The sequence below is a fragment of the Gossypium hirsutum genome, chromosome A13 (genome assembly GCF_007990345.1).
Source record: "Gossypium hirsutum isolate 1008001.06 chromosome A13, Gossypium_hirsutum_v2.1, whole genome shotgun sequence".
Lineage (NCBI taxonomy): Eukaryota > Viridiplantae > Streptophyta > Magnoliopsida > Malvales > Malvaceae > Gossypium > Gossypium hirsutum.
Window position 1 is genome coordinate 96,870,149 of NC_053436.1, and position 16,109 is coordinate 96,886,257.

At 33.6% G+C, this 16,109-nt stretch overlaps 3 protein-coding genes across 5 annotated transcripts; 2 read left to right on the forward strand and 1 right to left on the reverse strand.

The window, feature by feature from the left end:
- The first annotated feature begins 1,300 nt into the window (after positions 1 to 1,300).
- LOC107895268 (putative RNA-binding protein YlmH) lies at positions 1,301 to 5,453 on the forward strand. Its single transcript, XM_016820558.2, has 10 exons — positions 1,301 to 1,668; positions 2,756 to 2,859; positions 3,060 to 3,191; positions 3,274 to 3,347; positions 3,444 to 3,549; positions 3,722 to 3,790; positions 4,119 to 4,183; positions 4,278 to 4,376; positions 4,696 to 4,795; positions 5,033 to 5,453. Exons 1-10 carry the CDS (start codon positions 1,521 to 1,523, stop codon positions 5,093 to 5,095), a joined length of 960 nt encoding a protein of 319 aa, XP_016676047.2. The 5' UTR covers positions 1,301 to 1,520; the 3' UTR covers positions 5,096 to 5,453.
- A 279-nt stretch (positions 5,454 to 5,732) lies between these two features.
- LOC107895267 (probable bifunctional methylthioribulose-1-phosphate dehydratase/enolase-phosphatase E1) lies at positions 5,733 to 9,338 on the reverse strand. 3 transcript variants are annotated; one of them, XM_016820557.2, is made up of 10 exons: positions 9,181 to 9,338; positions 8,966 to 9,070; positions 8,641 to 8,712; positions 8,313 to 8,517; positions 7,963 to 8,118; positions 7,063 to 7,212; positions 6,885 to 6,986; positions 6,402 to 6,511; positions 6,198 to 6,316; positions 5,733 to 5,986 (listed from the first exon to the last, which is right to left on the reverse strand). In XM_016820557.2, exons 3-10 carry the CDS (start codon positions 8,685 to 8,687, stop codon positions 5,895 to 5,897), a joined length of 981 nt encoding a protein of 326 aa, XP_016676046.2. In that variant the 5' UTR covers positions 8,688 to 8,712; positions 8,966 to 9,070; positions 9,181 to 9,338; the 3' UTR covers positions 5,733 to 5,894. The 3 variants fall into 3 exon arrangements, with proteins under 3 accessions (XP_016676046.2, XP_016676044.2, XP_016676045.2); XM_016820555.2 differs by having other exon boundaries at positions 8,313 to 8,498; positions 8,863 to 9,070; XM_016820556.2 differs by having other exon boundaries at positions 8,863 to 9,070.
- A 1,975-nt stretch (positions 9,339 to 11,313) lies between these two features.
- LOC107895266 (uncharacterized) lies at positions 11,314 to 14,715 on the forward strand. Its single transcript, XM_016820553.2, has 4 exons — positions 11,314 to 11,782; positions 12,149 to 12,544; positions 13,865 to 14,279; positions 14,378 to 14,715. The coding sequence occupies exons 1-4, from the start codon at positions 11,530 to 11,532 to the stop codon at positions 14,574 to 14,576; spliced, it is 1,263 nt and encodes a 420-aa protein (XP_016676042.2). The 5' UTR covers positions 11,314 to 11,529; the 3' UTR covers positions 14,577 to 14,715.
- The last annotated feature ends 1,394 nt before the right edge of the window (positions 14,716 to 16,109 follow it).

The following is a 16,109-nucleotide window of genomic DNA, read 5'->3' on the forward strand; positions in this document are numbered from 1 at the left end:
CCAGAATAACAACTTTCAAGTCACGAAGCCTGCTTACAAGGACTTGTAATTCATAGAATTGATCCATGATTGGGATACTATCTAGCATTTTGAATTCGAAATACTTCATCATTAAAAATTTATTAGTACCTTATCGCTCGGTGTTGTATTTCTCTTCAAGAGCTTTCCATATTTCCATCGAGGATTGCATCGACATGTAAAGATCATACAATCGATCAGACAAGGTGTTGAGGATGTGTCCTCGACATGTAAAATTGCCTTCTTCACGCTTCGTCTTGAGTTCAGCCACTTTCTCAATTTCCTCGGAATTTGCATTGGGACAAGATCCTTCACAGGTTGTAGGTTTGGATCCAGAACGTACGCCACATTTAAGACAATAAGAAGGAACAACATATTGTCCTTCCAACAATTGAAGTTTGAACTATCAAATCGGTCAAGTTTCACAAACTCTTGGTTTATCACTTTGAATGCAGTGTTAGCCTCCGTTGCCATCTCCAAAAATAGTTCTCTTTGATTGTTGGATATTTGAATGGAGACGATAGAATCCTAGACTTCTATGGAAATAAACAGTACACGTTGAGGCGTCGATGATGCTTTCCAAAGAGAACTATTTGCCCCCACAAAAAGTTGCTAGATGGTTAAGACAAAGGTCCTCCTGGGATACAATTTGATTAGCAAAATCAAGGAATTCCCTAACTCTTACTCTAGTTTCTGAAAATAAGATTGATTGTAATTGTATATTTTGTGAGCACCATAATGCCTCTCTTTATATGCACTCAATAAATACAATTTTGAAGAGCCACAACCCTTCATATTGGATATACTTCTTAAGAGAAACATGTCCCGTGGAAATGTATCTATTAGATCATAAATCATCACTTTTAATTTGAATAATGCTTATGAATAATTAAATTTATAAGATGATAAATCATCATTTTTAATTTGAATAGTGCTTATGAATAATTAATTTGCAATCTATAATTTTCAACAGTAGTTTTATCTAAACTTCCAATATTTTGATTTTGTTTCATCCTGCATTACGAATGTTCTTGTTTTTTATGCAAATACCAATGAAAATTATGGTACTAAAAACGAGTGTATGGAGTATATTTGTTGGGCTGAGTTTAACTTCATACCCTTTTTTTATTTATTTAAATCTTTCCATTTTTATTTATTAATGAAATATTTTTACCTAAAAAATATTTATATTTAAATTTTAAAAAATAGATTATGATTATAATATATTTTATAATTATTTAAAAATAAATATTTAAAGATCTTGGGGTAAAAAAAAGAAGAAGAAGGATTTTATGTAAATATTAAAAGGTTGCAAAAATGGAATAATGGTGCTAGTGTAGAAACGGATTAGAAATACATGTTATAAATTAATGATTTAGTTTTAATTTATAGACTAATATTATTACTTTGATTTTTGCTCAAAGTTAATAATAGAAAGTTAAATGTGCATTATTTAGCGTTTAGGATAGAGTTACTAGTTTTGATAACGCAATAAAACAACCATGGCTGCCGCAAGCGTCACCTCACCATGGCTGCTCCGAAAGGCATTTCAAGCTTTGGCTTTCTCTCAACCTCTTCACACCAACAAACACCTTTCTTTCTATGGAAATCTTTGCTCTTTTCCATTTCAATATCCGCTGAGAAGTTCAGGTTTTTTATTTTGTTATGAATTTTTTCTTCTTTTTTATCTATATATATATATATATTTGTGATAGTTGTATAAATAGAGATACCCATGGAGCTAAATTAGAAGATTTTCTATTTATTTTGAAGTAATCTTGTGCAATTAGAGATACCCTTTATGCTAAAGTTAAAGAATTTGCAAATATCTTTTGTTAGTTTTGAGGTATAGAGATGCCCATTTAGCCAGAGAAAAAAATATTTACATTTACCTCTTCTTAACATTCTTGGTTTATTTTGAAGTAATATTGTGTAATTATAGACAAACATTGATAAAAGGGAGGAATTTGAGCAATTTTCTTTGTTAGTTTTGTTATAATCGTGGATTAATTTGAGACACCCATTAAGCTGAATTAGGAGAATCTAGTAAGCGCATCTGAAAAAAAAAAAGTATTGAAGGAACTAAAATGCTTGAGATTATAACAATGTTGTCACTCAAATGAACTTGTAAGTCAGTTATATTACTCTTATCAGGAAAAAAAAGAGATGCTTCTTTTTACTAAAAGGTTTGTTTAGATTTCGGATGGTTTTATGTCAGGGATTCCATCCAGGGATGAAGCATGCACTGCAACTCGTATCATTATGTAGACGTTTTACCTCCGAGTGAAATATGCCAATTATTTCAAATGCATTTTGTTAAGGAAGAATGAATGCTTGTTAACCTCAGCTTGATATCAAAATATATTGCCATCCTTAATGAATGCACACCTAGGGCATTGACCACAATTCCAATTCAACTTTTTATTATTCCAAGAACTAGAGTTTATACACAAGGCCACTTATAGTAGTAGTTGTTTTCTTAGAATTATCAATTTATCACAAAGTTATTGAACATTAAACATATGCAATAGCCACCATTACCATGGCTGCTGAACCTGTACTTTAGCATTGTTAGTAAGCTGTAGGATTAACTTCTGCAGAGTCCAGCTTCTTCAACTTTTTCAATTGTTTTTTTGCCATATGTACATGTTTCAGCAAATGGGATGTATGCATATACAACAGTGCTGATTTTCTAGTCGAGTAACATCCTATTTAAAATTTTGAAATGCACACACAGGGTTATGTCACATTTCCCAAGTTATAAAGGGGGATAATGATGTTTTACTTAAAGGAGTGGGAGATAAGAGTGCTATCGAAGAAGTGAAACATATACTTGATACGGTATTCTCATTGCCCTTTTTCTATATCTTCCTTTAGTAGCCTATTGTTTCTTTGGTTTGGTCCTTGCCTTTTGTGCCTAGTCAAATTCATCTGATTCTCTAATTAATTTTGTTTCTTTGCTATAGATAACTGGTAGAAAAGTTCCTAGCTCTATCTGTTTAACTTTTCTTCTATTTGGAATTTATTTTATGCGCTTTTAGGCTAGACGTGCAGCAACCAGAAGAGAGGTATTCCATACAGATTTTCTAACCCCACCAGTATTAAAGGAGTCCATGATTGTTCTGCAAAAACTGGCTGATGTTAAGGCAGTTGCACAGGGGGGGTATCCTCAGGTTGAACCAAATGGATTCAGTTTACTTCTCCTTCATTGATTTCTTTGGTTATACAAGTTGATGAATCTCCGTGATCCTTTAGGCTGAGCGTTGCCGTCTTTCTATTGGACATTCAGAAGTATTGACCAATGATCCTAATGTAGTTGCAGCAATAAAGTAAGTAATATCCTTCATTGTCAAGAGCTGGTGACTGCTTGACAGGATTGAAACTCTGAATCAAGATATATGCATATTTGGTTTTTTCTTTGTCAGTATCTCGGGAAACTTCAGCTTTCAACCTTGTTCTCATGGTGACTTCCTTGGTGCAATTCTTGGTAAAGGTATTGCTAGAGAGAAGCTTGGGGATATTATCTTGCAGGTATTCAGATGGTCAATTGCGGATTAGGCAATTTAGAACTTGGGTTTACTTTAAAAGCCCTGGTTTAATTTCTTTCATTAAGATCATTTATACCTGCCTCCTAAACCAGCAAAGAAGTTTTCTCTGCATCTAATATATTACCAGGCTGTAACCTATGTTGACTGTTAACTAGGGAGAAAAGGGAGCTCATGTCCTGATTGTTCCTGAACTCGTTGACTTTCTTATGTCGACACTGGACAAGGTGAACTTTTTTCCCCTTGGATACACTCAATGACTGCAATAATTTTAAATTTAAATTTTTTTCCACTTTTTCGGGTAACAGTAACAGCATTATCACAGTAACCTTGCAGTGAAATTTTTATTCTTGCACACTGTTAGTATCACATTAAAATCAATATATTGTCTGTCATATTTGTTTGTTTTTAGTGGTAAATAACACTCACATTCTTGTAATGTCTGTAACGGTTATGGAGTCTCCAAAGGCATGAGCTAATCTTGCCGTATTGCAGTAAAAAGAATTGTGGGTGAAATCCTCTCCAACTCTTTTTGTTATGTGTTTCCTTTTGCAGGTTGCTAATGTATCAGTATCATGTACACAGATACCTCTGCTTGCACTTGAATATGAGCCACCAAGGTTGCAATCACTCAGGATGCTCATCAGTTTTTATCTCAATCTTATGGTACCTATTGCTGTGATATCCATCAATGACTTCATGTTGGCTTTGCAGGACGCAGTCATTCAAAACCATAGAAGCATCGCTTCGTGTTGATGCTCTTGCTAGTGCAGGATTTAAGATTTCTAGATCTAAACTAGTTGATTTGATAAGGTATGTTCTCGGGTTGATGCTCTAGCTTAATCTCTTCTTGACTTTGGGTCTATGTTACTCTGACTTTTGATTTCCTGAGTGCCTGTGCATGACACCCATGTCTGAAGAATATTCTGATATGAGCATGATGATATGACTCTCAAAGAACACTTTCAATAAAGGAAAAAACTTGGAAAAGAGAACTGAACAAACCCATGTTCAACATATACCCACATCTCAGACTCACATTTGAGTCCGAGTAACATAGCTTTTAGTTGCAAAATGCATGAAAGATTGAGCTGATGGACGTTTGTTTTTCTGTTTTTTTTTGGTCTTATAGCAACGGAGATGTACGCGTAAATTGGGCAACTGTAACAAAAAATGGAACAACTCTCAAGACCGGTGACATTATCTCTGTTAGTGGGAAAGGAAGACTAAAGGTGAGTGAGTGTTCAGTTTGAGAAATCTTTGCCGTCTAGCAATATGTTTAGCATATATTACTTTGACTTTTCATTTCCCTCGAGTGCTTGAATCCGACTCCAACACATAGATGTAGGGTACAATCCTCCAAATACATGAAAAAAACATAATAATAAAAAAAAAGCATCTGATATTACTTGGGAGTCCGAGTAAAGTAGGTTTAGCATACTGATACATTGCAGTTTGGTTTTGTACAGATTGGAGAAATTAACAGTACAAAGAAGGGAAAGTTTTCTGTGGAACTCATTCGGTATTTGTAGGGTTAGCAATTGAGTAAAAGGATGATGGAGTTTAGGCAATTGAGGATACACATTGTGATGTTTCTAACTAAACAAGGGATTCTCAAATATCAGAAGCCATAGAAAAGAAAAAAAGGAATTACATTACAAGGAGTCTGGCTAATGTATCAAAGCTGTGAATTCCAAGACAAATGCCAGCTTCTTGCATGGCATCTGAGGGTCATAGGAAAACTCATCACTTGAGTGCATTAGAGGCATCCAGAATATTCATATAACTTTTTTATTAGTCAATTATTTTTGTTTTATGTTTGAATAATAAATGATGATTTAAAAAAAACAATATTTTATTAATAAATGTTGAAAATAATTAAAATTTCAATATCTATTTCTAGAAAATAACCAAATAGTAAAAAAAACTTTTCATTGACTCATCTAAATATTAGAAAATATGTTTTGGGGGGGTGGGGGAGGGATGTTTATAGTTTTTAGAAATTATAAGAAAAATAATTTATTGATTTATTGTAGTAATCTTTTACCATCTTTTAGTGATCTGAAAGGAAATGAATTGATTTATAGTAGTGATCTTTTATAATTATTACATTTTCAAAAAAATAATTTATATAAAAATGGAAATACCAAAAAAAAAAAGGAACTTGGATGAATTTAACCGATCCAAACATGTAAAAAAAGACTTTGTATCCAACATTCACAGGTGACGATCAATAAAGGGTTGCTACAAGATCATGATTTATTGCATCCAAAAGTTACTAATTACAAGTGCATGGAAGACCGATATTATTACAGAAATGCCAAACTTCTATCAGATCTCCAGGAAAGAGTTGATAGTCTTGAACCCATGGTTCTCCGGAAGAGGACTGTTTCCCGGCCTGATGGAGAGTACAACCTCCAAACCTACCAAATGGATAAACATGAAAAACAGTAATTGATAAACAAAGGGTATGCAAGGATGTGCAGAGTAAAATTTAAAATTGTTCTTAAACTAATTCGTAACGGTTTAAGGTGTCAGGTTCTGATTCTGAAAGCAAAAAAGTCTAAAACACGAGCCAGAATCAACAGGATTAGAATACTGACACCGGCAAAGAAAAAAAGATCAGTACACTACCTGCAGCTTTTGCAGCCGTGGCTTCTTGATAGACATCGGTCACAAATAGTATATCGGATGGCTTATCAACTCCCAATGACTCAGTGATTTCGACATAACTTCGTGTTTCTCTTTTATATCTGCAAGCAAGGCAAGATGAAAGGAGTGTCACTTTGAGTTAAAATTTAGTGATAAGCATAAAGCAAACAAAGTAAAAAGACTTACCCTACTGCAGTGTCGAAAAATCCGGATAAATACTTCCTCAAATCGCCGTAGTTTGTATTTCCGAATATAAGCCTCTGAGCCAATCTGCTACCACTAGAATATATGTATACCTGTGATGAAAGAGGAAGCAAAGATAAGCATTGAAAATTGAACTTTCTATAGTAACCGAGAACTTAGCTGAGTAAGATCCTGTCCATAAACCAATCCCAATGATAATGTTTCGGTTTTACCTCATGGATATACATGACTTTTAGTAAAAAAGTGAAAATGGCAACTGTATGCTAAGGGACGATACAGCTTCATAACAACACGATAGGACATGAACATACATCAACTTGAGCTTAGATCTAGACTAGGTCCGAGGGGACACCTATCCAGGAGCAAATGCACAGAAACATATTCAAAACGTAGACCAAATACAGTATCCAGACCTACATTCAGAAAATGAAATTGTAAAGGAGTAAAGGAAATTCGTAATAATACCTTTATACCCAGTGCATGCCACTTTTCTAGAGCTTCTGGTACATCATCAAAAACTACTCCTTCAAGCTCGTTATTCTCAAATCCAGTACGCCATATATGACCCTATTTAACTTCATATTAATCCTTTCTCGAAGGTAAGCTCCAAAAACGTATTATCTTTCAATTCATGTTTGCTTACTTGCAATTGCTTTAAGGCAGTAATTTTTCGATCAGCTTTTATCATTGCTTCGACATTAGCCACCAAAGAAGCAATCACCTTCTCTTTTCCTGGATCTTCCAAGGGGATAGGTACAGCACCAAGAACACCTTGCTTCAAGTCATCTTCAACCTGTGGAAAACATGTTATAGGCGGATAATTTAGGAGTCAATCAGGACTACCTTGGTTGCTAATTTGTAAGATACACAATCTCACTGCCTTAAACACAGAAAACAAGCTGAAGAAGTATCCTTAAATTCCTTCAGGTTATCTAATTCTATACACATGCCTCAAATGCATGTCAAGCAAACAGATACTAGATAATTAATGATGATAATAGATGCTAATTTCATATATATTACAAAGGTTCCAAGTATTGTTGAAATTAAAAAAGGTTCTGAATTCACAGATAATGATGGTTCAAGAGTAAATGCATTATATCACACAAACTAGTCCATTGTATGTTCTTATTTCAGGTATATCACATGAGTTCGAAGCATATGATTTGAGGGAAATCAAATGAGTGTTGATTGAATTTTATCTAGGGTTGGCCAATCCTCATACATCCGACCATCAATTTTATCTAGGCATCAGTAGGCAGTTCACTAGTAAGAAGCAATGAATTGTAGTTCACTGCTAGAGCTTAGCCAAGGAAGCAGGCACATAATTACCGGTCAGAAGCATTCTGTGATCCTAGCAAATGGGCCATACAATCTCAATTCTCCGAGAAGTAAAGTTCATACGTTCATTTGTGCCTAACTCTTAAAATTAATTCTTTAATGTATTAAAAGGTAATTTCCTTGAGGAAGCAAAGCAAACAATTTGTATCGGATTTGCAGCAGAAGATGATAAAAGGTCAAAAGATCCAAAGAAAAATCTTACTTGAGAACGTAACAACTTAATATCATCTTGAGTTTCAGCACTATCGTAAGTTGCGGACAAATGCCTCCCAACATTGTCTCGGGCATAGGGAAAGAGAACATCTGTTACAAATGAAATAGGAGTGGTAGTTCCTTCAATGTCAAGCACAACGCAGCGCTGCAACAGTAAAAAAAAAACAATGTACAGTGAGAGAGTGTTTGATAAACGAAAGTAACAATTTTCTTGTTAAGCACTAAAACAGTCAAGAGTCTACAACAATGTTATCCCAACATTAGAGATTTTTGTTAGAAGGGAAACACACGTCTAGAAAACCCAGAATTTGTCCGATTTTAGAGAAAGTATGTGCTTACTGGATATGGCTGGAGTTTAAAATCTGATTCCACTGTCCCAGCCTTCGTAGCCACCCTTTTTATCATGCTATTGATGCTTGAAAATCCTTTAACATTCTGAATGGGGCCATGATCTGGAGTAGACCAGTCTAAGCCTAGATGATGGAGTTTGATAGCAGCATCAAAGAGGTAATGATAACATTCAGCCTGAAATAGTATGTCATCGCTGAAGTAAGGAACACATACGACCAACGCAACATGTAAGAATCTGTCTTACTGGGAAGGAGCATCGGAAAAGCCAAAAGAGAGAAACCAAGATGCATATTCTGAAATTTCAAGTTTCACATACCTGAGTTTTAGCACTGATCCATGAGTCACCCCATACGTATATACCATGATGGCGAACAAGCACAGCAGTTGTCTTAGGATACACATCAAAAATAGGATCATTATCACCTCAGTAAATTCCAGATTACAATTTCAAAAAAAAAAAATACTCGGTAAAATAAACTACTGGTTTGATTAAACAATGCCAAATAATAGTTTTCAGAAAAGCAGATATAATAGTTGCCTTCATGAAAAGAGGAGCACAATTGGAGCACTTGGGAGGCTTATGAGGGTATGGCTTTGGCGAAGGTGAAGATATGATAGACCAGTCTCCCGATAATACATACATGACTAGGAAGCACCGTCACGGACACGCCGCCGACACGGCCGGATACGTACCGGACACACCTTGAAGCGTGTCAAAAAAGGACACTCCCGGACTTTACTTTGGCCTGAATCAGAAACAGAAAAAAAAAACCCATATACAAGAATAGAACTTCAGTAAACAGATAAAAAGAACTTTAACAGTTAATCGTGATAATTTATGGGATTTTTAACATACCTGTCTTCTTTGGAGTTGATTCGCTTATATGAAGATTGATGCTGGGTTTTTTTTTTTTTTTGCAGAGAATGAAATACAGACACAAAGGCAAGGACGGTAAATGAGAAAGGATAATGGGGTAAAAAAGTAAAAACAAATTATAGTATATAAAATAGTAAAATTAAGTATAATAAAAATATGTGAGAACTAAATAAATTAGATTTAAAATATTTTTAAAAATTAATTTTAATTATAAATTAAAAAATATACGGGTGACCCAAATTTTTATTAAATAAAATAAGACCTTGTTTACATGTGAAGACAAAATATATTTTCTTTTTAGTAAATTTAGTATTTATTACTATAATATATTTTAACATAAAAAATATATAAATAATAAAAATATTTTTTATTGTTGTATCTTACCGTACTCGCGTCTTTATTTTTTAAAAATTACCGTATCATCGTATCCGTATCGTACCCATATTCTGTATTCGTGTCCGTGTCCATGCTTCATATACATGTCATCTAGTTCCATTCTCTCCTTTTGAACACCTATCAAAGTACCAAATCACAAGCCTGTAATTAAGCTATGCTCGAAAATATCTTCTAGTAATTGGCAAAGGAATAAACAAACATGCAGTGGAAGATGAACCACAATATATGTAATAAAAAAACAAGTTCTATACGCAGCAACTGTCAACTGAACCGAGCATTATAATCCATAACCCTTTTAAAATAGGACGTAAGAAAACACAACCAGACTCGTATATGGCAGAGTAAAACCAACAATAAAAATAGCAAGGGCATCTCATACCAATGGAAAAGCAAATTTGGCTTGAAAGGCACATAACATCTAACCCAAAGCCAAAAAAAAATTCTCTTTTTAAGTAGATTTACCATTGCCTTGCATTCCAAACGTACAAATATATGATCATAAAGCAGCAACACCTAATATATCAAACACTTAGATAAATGTAAGAAAATACAATTTAGAGCTTCAAAAAAATGAACCATAAGCAAAATGAACGATCAAAAATAAAAATTCCAACCATGTAGATGACATTCTAGATTATGGATTGAGAATTTACTTGTGACAATTTATCAGCTCCTTTGGATATATAAAATAATTAGTTATCTAAGAAAAAGTTTGTGATTAATATACAAGCACTGAATTGAACCCAAAAGCGAAATGGTGATATGCAAAAAAGGAACTGTGAAATAAATAATGAGCAAATACCATCAAAAACACCAAATTAATCACAATATATATAAAACTTTAAACTTGAATAATAAAACTCAGGAACCAAAAACAAAATGTAAAAATAAAGATTCGGCAAAAATAACATCAACCCAAGATAAAAAAAAAATAGCCCAAAAGAAAAATGGCTTGAGAAATAAGTATCAGAAGGGGACATGGGGATGAATTTATGAGGCTTAGGGATACAACTATCATGGACTTTCATAGTGATACTGCCACCTGTTCTTGATATCCATCTAAAGTTATAGAAGTGTCGGCAAAGCTCTGATATCAAACATTTTGTCTCATTCACTGCTTTGCTCTCTAAGTAAGCTTGTGAAACACGTCTCGTCTTCCACAATCCCCCATTTACTGCCACTACTGTTGGTACAGCCATTGCAAAAAAAAAAAGAAGCTCCATCTTTATATATCGCTAGAGCTAGCTTCTCTTGCTTTCTTTATTATCTTCAATCTCTGTTCAATGTAGGACAAGACAAATTGTTGTTTTACATTTTTTGTTTTAATTTGGTTGAGATGTACCTAGACTTCACTTTGGACTTAGGATTGAAGTTATACTTATTCACAATCTTGTGTTATATTTCTAGTTGCTGCCTTTTGAGCTTTGACCATCACATATGTTAAAGTTAAGATGTTGCTTTCCATTTTCATTCATTTTTTTCAAACTTTTTTAACCATAGTTATTAGCATATTAACGGAAGAATATAAAAATATTATTTAATAGAGTTAATATTTTCAAAATTTTTATAAAAATATTTTATTTAGAATTAAAATTCAATTAAAAATAAAAAAATTTCAAAATATTTTTATATGATAAATATTAATTTTATTACAAATTTAAACTGTCATGTACTAGAACAAAAAATCTATATATTAATGAAAAAGAAGAAAAAAACTGGTGTGGGGCTAAACAATGTAACCCTGAAATTGGTCCATTATAACAGCCATTACCAGTGGTGGGTTCTAAGCCTACAATAACAACCCAAAACCAAGAAACATTTGTCCATCTCAAATCTAAAACCCTAAATCTTTGCCCCCAAATGAAATCAAAGAAACTCTGAAAACGAAAGAACGGGAAAACACTTGGATACTAACCATTTTGTTTGGAAGCCATGAAAAGGGTTTTGTTCAGAGGCATTTCACTCACTACTCGAAATTTTTTTCACTCTTATACCAAAACCAACCAAAACCCAGTTCACTCGTTCAATCCACTCGCCGCTTCAACTCGGTCTCGACTCAGGTTCTACTCATCCGAATCGGATTCTCCCGTTGAAAAGAAGCCTGACCCTGTTATAGAATCTGCTTCAGTAGCTGAAGCCCATGTCAAGGATGTAGCTTTGCCCGTTGAGGATGTGAGTAATAAAGGTAAAAATGGGTTAAAAAATATTGGATTTGGGTTTCTTTTGGGAAATTTGTTTATTGTGCTTTTGTTTAGATGATGAGAAAGGACAGTCAAGATGAATGAACAAGTTTGATTTTTATTTGATTGGTTTGTTATGTTCTTGTTAGTCTGGTAAAAAGTCTTAAACTGGGGCTGAGGATTTAATCTGTGCTTCTTCTTTGCTGGAATTTCCTTTTTTTTATTTGGCAATTATTTGATTGGTTGTTGAGAAAGGAAGGGAAACGAAATCATGATATATATATATATGTTTTTGTTTGGATAATGAGCAAAGCAAGTGATAGTTTGTTTCTTAGTTATGTTGTTTAACTTTGTTAGTTCTTTGGTGCCAGAGCTGAAAACCCGAATCAAGAAGTACTTTGAAGGGGATGAAGAGGCACTCCCTTCAGTTCTTGAGGCCATTTTGCGGAGAAAGTTGGCTGGGAAGCATGAGGAGACGGATGATGAATTGATGGATGAATTGGAGGTGCAACCACGAGACGATGTGGATGATGAAGAGTTCGAGTCAGATTTTGATAATTTGTACTCGACTGATGAAGAGATCGAAAATTTGTATAGTGCCAGGGATATAGTCGTGAAGAGAATGGTCAAGGATGAGTACTTTAACATGGATGATCAGAAGTGGGATGAAATGATTAAGGAAGCTGTTCAGCATGGATATCTTAAAGACACAAAGGAGTGCGAGGAAATTCTAGAGGACATGCTTAGCTGGGACAAGCTCCTCCCAGGTTTTTCTTGATTTTAATATCACATATGTTCTTTTCTATGTGAGGCTCTCTGGTTCTATTGTACTGGATCGCTTTACTTTCTATTGTGGACCTGTAAATCTCTACCAACTCTAGCTTATCGTCTGCAATACTGATAGATGTTTAGACTTTAGATTATCAATCCATTTTCTTGTGAAATGATTGATTGCATTATTTTCAGGGCTTCTTTTTGTAGTGAAATGAATGGTAGACTTGGTAAACTTGTATGTGTTACAAAATTGAATCTAGAGATCTGCTTCCCAGTCTTGACTTGAGCAGCCTACTTCCAATCTTCCTTTATGTATGCACTTTCTGAAGAATCTGAACTATTAGCCTATGATGCTCCGACTTTTCATTTTTCTTGAAGTACCTGTGTCCAACGTATATATAGACATCGCTATTGGGATATGACCTGACAATGATCCTTGAAATATACTAAAGAAGTTAGACAAGATTCAACACACCCGTATCCTGCACTCACACCCTAGTCTGAGTAATATAGCTATTAGCCCCCATTTAGTTTTTGATGAAACAAAGTGTGGATAGAAAACCTGTCAATACTTGCAATGTTTGTCCATAATGTTTGTAAATGAGAAATGACCCTTGTCTACTTCATTTGTCAAAGCCAATTGCTTGCGATTGCATGTAAATGTCACTAGAAGGCTGTTGCTAAGGCTTAAGAATCTGTTTTATGAGTCAGTGTTGGTTGTTTCAAGTTCACTTTAATGTCACTCTGTTTACTGCTTTCTAGTTTAACTTTTGTATGGTAAGTGATTTGTATGCTAGTTGTTTCGCTTGAATATGCATGCAGAACTTACATATTAGTTGTTACAAACACAGATTTGCTGCTTGATAACAGATCTTTTTCTTTTTTTTTATAGTTTACCATGGTTGCTTTATGCCTATATGGTTTGCTTTCAAAAACATAGCTTGTATGATTAAAGGGAAGCAAATTCATAGCTCTAGTATAAAATTTGACACTTATGATAATATTCCATTTATCTTTTCGGCCTCTAGACTCTAGACCTTCATTTGAACTTTACGTATTCTCTTAACTAAGAATATTCTCTTAACTAAGAACTGCATGGAACTTGTACAATATGACAATAGGTGCAGTTTCACTCAACATGGACTGTGTTAGGGGGGGAAAATAATTGGGTGACCATTTGAAGTGGCTTGGATCAAGGGATTACTAGGGTGGTGTTGCAGCTTCATGCTATTCCAACTCATTAAACTTAGGCTTGTTATAATTCATAATTTTATGTGAATGATAATCGTATAGCATTATGCTGGCATGATCAGATGAGATGAAGAAAAAGGTGGAAGAAAGGTTCAATGAGCTAGGCGATATGTGTGAACGAGGTGAGCTTGAAGTTGAAGAAGCTTATGAGCAATTCAAGGAATTCGAGGATCAGATGGTAATGGAATACGGAAAGATGATGGAAGCTGAGGGCCCACCAAAATTTGATGAGACGGCTGTACCGGACTTAAAAAAGAACTTGGATGATCCACCTGGTGAGGGACCAATCCTTAGGTGGCAAACTCGGGCGGTGTTTGCTCCTGGTGGTGATGCGTGGCATCCCAAAAACAGAAAAGTAAAGATGTCTGTTACAGTGAAGGAGCTCGGGCTTTCAAAGCATCAATTCCGCCGGTTACGAGAGCTTGTTGGAAAGAGATACCATCCAGGCGAAGGTGAACTTACAATTACTAGTGAGAGGTAAAGATATTTCTTTTTTGCTTTCCATATGACTCGTGCTAAGCTCCGGGTTCATGAACTTGTGGGTAAATTTATTTGTTTATTCTGCATTTTTAAAGGTTTGAACACCGTGAAGAGAACAGAAAAGATTGCCTCAGAACACTCTTTTCTCTCATCGAGGAAGCCGGAAAAGCTAACAAAATGGTGGAGGAGGCTCGTACTAAATATGTCAAGAACAGGCTTCGAGCCAATCCAGCATTCATGGAGAGATTGCGTGCAAAGACGATGAAATTGCAAGAATCTACTACATTCCCATAAATGAACTCTTTTAAGGAAATTTATTTGTTTTTTTTTTATTTTTTTATTTGCAAATTTTGCAAACCAAATCTACAAAAAGTTAAATTTCTTCAAGGAAAAGAAAAATAAAAAAAAAATGCAACTCTTTTAGTTCTTTTCATTTGATGGTTGATTTTTATTATTGAATCATTTTTAGTTTTGAGACAATGTGGGGAGGATAATTACAAATTTCGAAAAGATTGCTCTTAAAGAATTAATTATCATTAACTGTAAAATTAGTCATAAAAATTATGTATATTATATTTTATTATAATTCAGAATCAAATTTTATTTTTTATCCTTATCAAGTTTTTGACTTTTTTATATTAAAAAAAATTAAAGATTATTGAATCATTATTATTTTTATTTAATAAACTTCATAAAATTTCTTAATACCAAATTTCCAACCTTTAAAATTAATGATTCAAATAGCAAAAACTAAATCTTCATTTTTTTTTTCTCACCAATAGAAAAATATCCGAAAGAATTTTGAGGGGAAGGATGATATCAAAGGATTATAACAAGATCGGCTGATTACAATTATTATTATTATTATTATTATTTCTATTTCTATTTTAAAATTAGTTATAAAATATATAAATAATGATATAAGAAGTATATGGTTTATTTATAATTTTTTAAGTCGATGTCAATGTATTTATTATTGGTATTAGTGACTAATCCTTTCACCTTGGGTGCTCACCGAAAAAGTAAACGGTTAGTTATAAAATATATTTTATTTCTGTAAACGAAGATAAAACCCTCAACCACGTCGTTAAAATATCTTTGCTTACCACTTCTTATTTACTTATTTATTTTGGCAATGTATCACTTTTTAAGTTTTCGTTTTCATACATATCAAATGATTTGTGTGAAATTATTTATCAATAGTATAGAATTGCATGGTGTAAAGGTGCAGTCTACACATAGAGCAACCCACTTCACTTATTTAACAAAAGGCCACACACTTGGCTAAGGGCCAACTAAAGCAATCGGGGCAAGAGAATCTAACTACACAAAAAAAAAAAAAAAAAAAAGCTTCCTGCCTTTTTAACCAAGAGTTTGGGGATATATTATTAGCCCTTTTTAACAAAGTGTTTACTGTTTAGGGATATTAACCTAATTTCTAATTGAATTAGTTTCGATTATGGTATAATTTTAACGAACAATGGCTCTTTATATGGAAGTTATATTCTTTTAAGAATATGAGAAAACACTGGGTTATTGGAGTCTAAAAATTATTATGAGTTTAGGTTAAATGTTTCTCAATCTCTAAATATAAATTAATAGATCGTATCTTACAATTCTTGCTTTCAAATTCATAACACCTTTTTAATTAATATTCATTTGTTATAAAAGAAAGAAAGTTATTTGAATCTCAAATCATGTCCACATTGTGAGATCGAGTTGTAGAAATTGTATATCAATGATGTGTGGTGTGTGAGTTAATTCAATAATTCATTTTTAATTTAATGCTTTAGATTTTTTGTATTAGAGTTATGGTTTTAAAATAAG

Excerpts from the sequence above, each read along its gene's own strand:
- LOC107895266 (XM_016820553.2), top strand. The coding sequence starts at position 11,530 with ATGAAAAGGGTTTTGTTCAGAGGCATTTCACTCACTACTCGAAATTTT. Across the intron at positions 12,545-13,864 it reads CTGGGACAAGCTCCTCCCAG|ATGAGATGAAGAAAAAGGTG; the intron begins GTTTTTCTTGAT and ends TGGCATGATCAG. Across the intron at positions 14,280-14,377 it reads CTTACAATTACTAGTGAGAG|GTTTGAACACCGTGAAGAGA; the intron begins GTAAAGATATTT and ends GCATTTTTAAAG.
- LOC107895267 (XM_016820555.2), bottom strand. The coding sequence starts at position 8,967 with ATGTATGTATTATCGGGAGACTGGTCTATCATATCTTCACCTTCGCCA. Across the intron at positions 8,499-8,640 it reads GGATCAGTGCTAAAACTCAG|GCTGAATGTTATCATTACCT; the intron begins GTATGTGAAACT and ends ATACTATTTCAG. Across the intron at positions 6,317-6,401 it reads TTTTTCGACACTGCAGTAGG|ATATAAAAGAGAAACACGAA; the intron begins GTAAGTCTTTTT and ends CCTTGCTTGCAG.
- LOC107895268 (XM_016820558.2), top strand. The coding sequence starts at position 1,521 with ATGGCTGCCGCAAGCGTCACCTCACCATGGCTGCTCCGAAAGGCATTT. Across the intron at positions 3,550-3,721 it reads TTGGGGATATTATCTTGCAG|GGAGAAAAGGGAGCTCATGT; the intron begins GTATTCAGATGG and ends ACTGTTAACTAG. Across the intron at positions 4,184-4,277 it reads CTTGAATATGAGCCACCAAG|GACGCAGTCATTCAAAACCA; the intron begins GTTGCAATCACT and ends TTGGCTTTGCAG.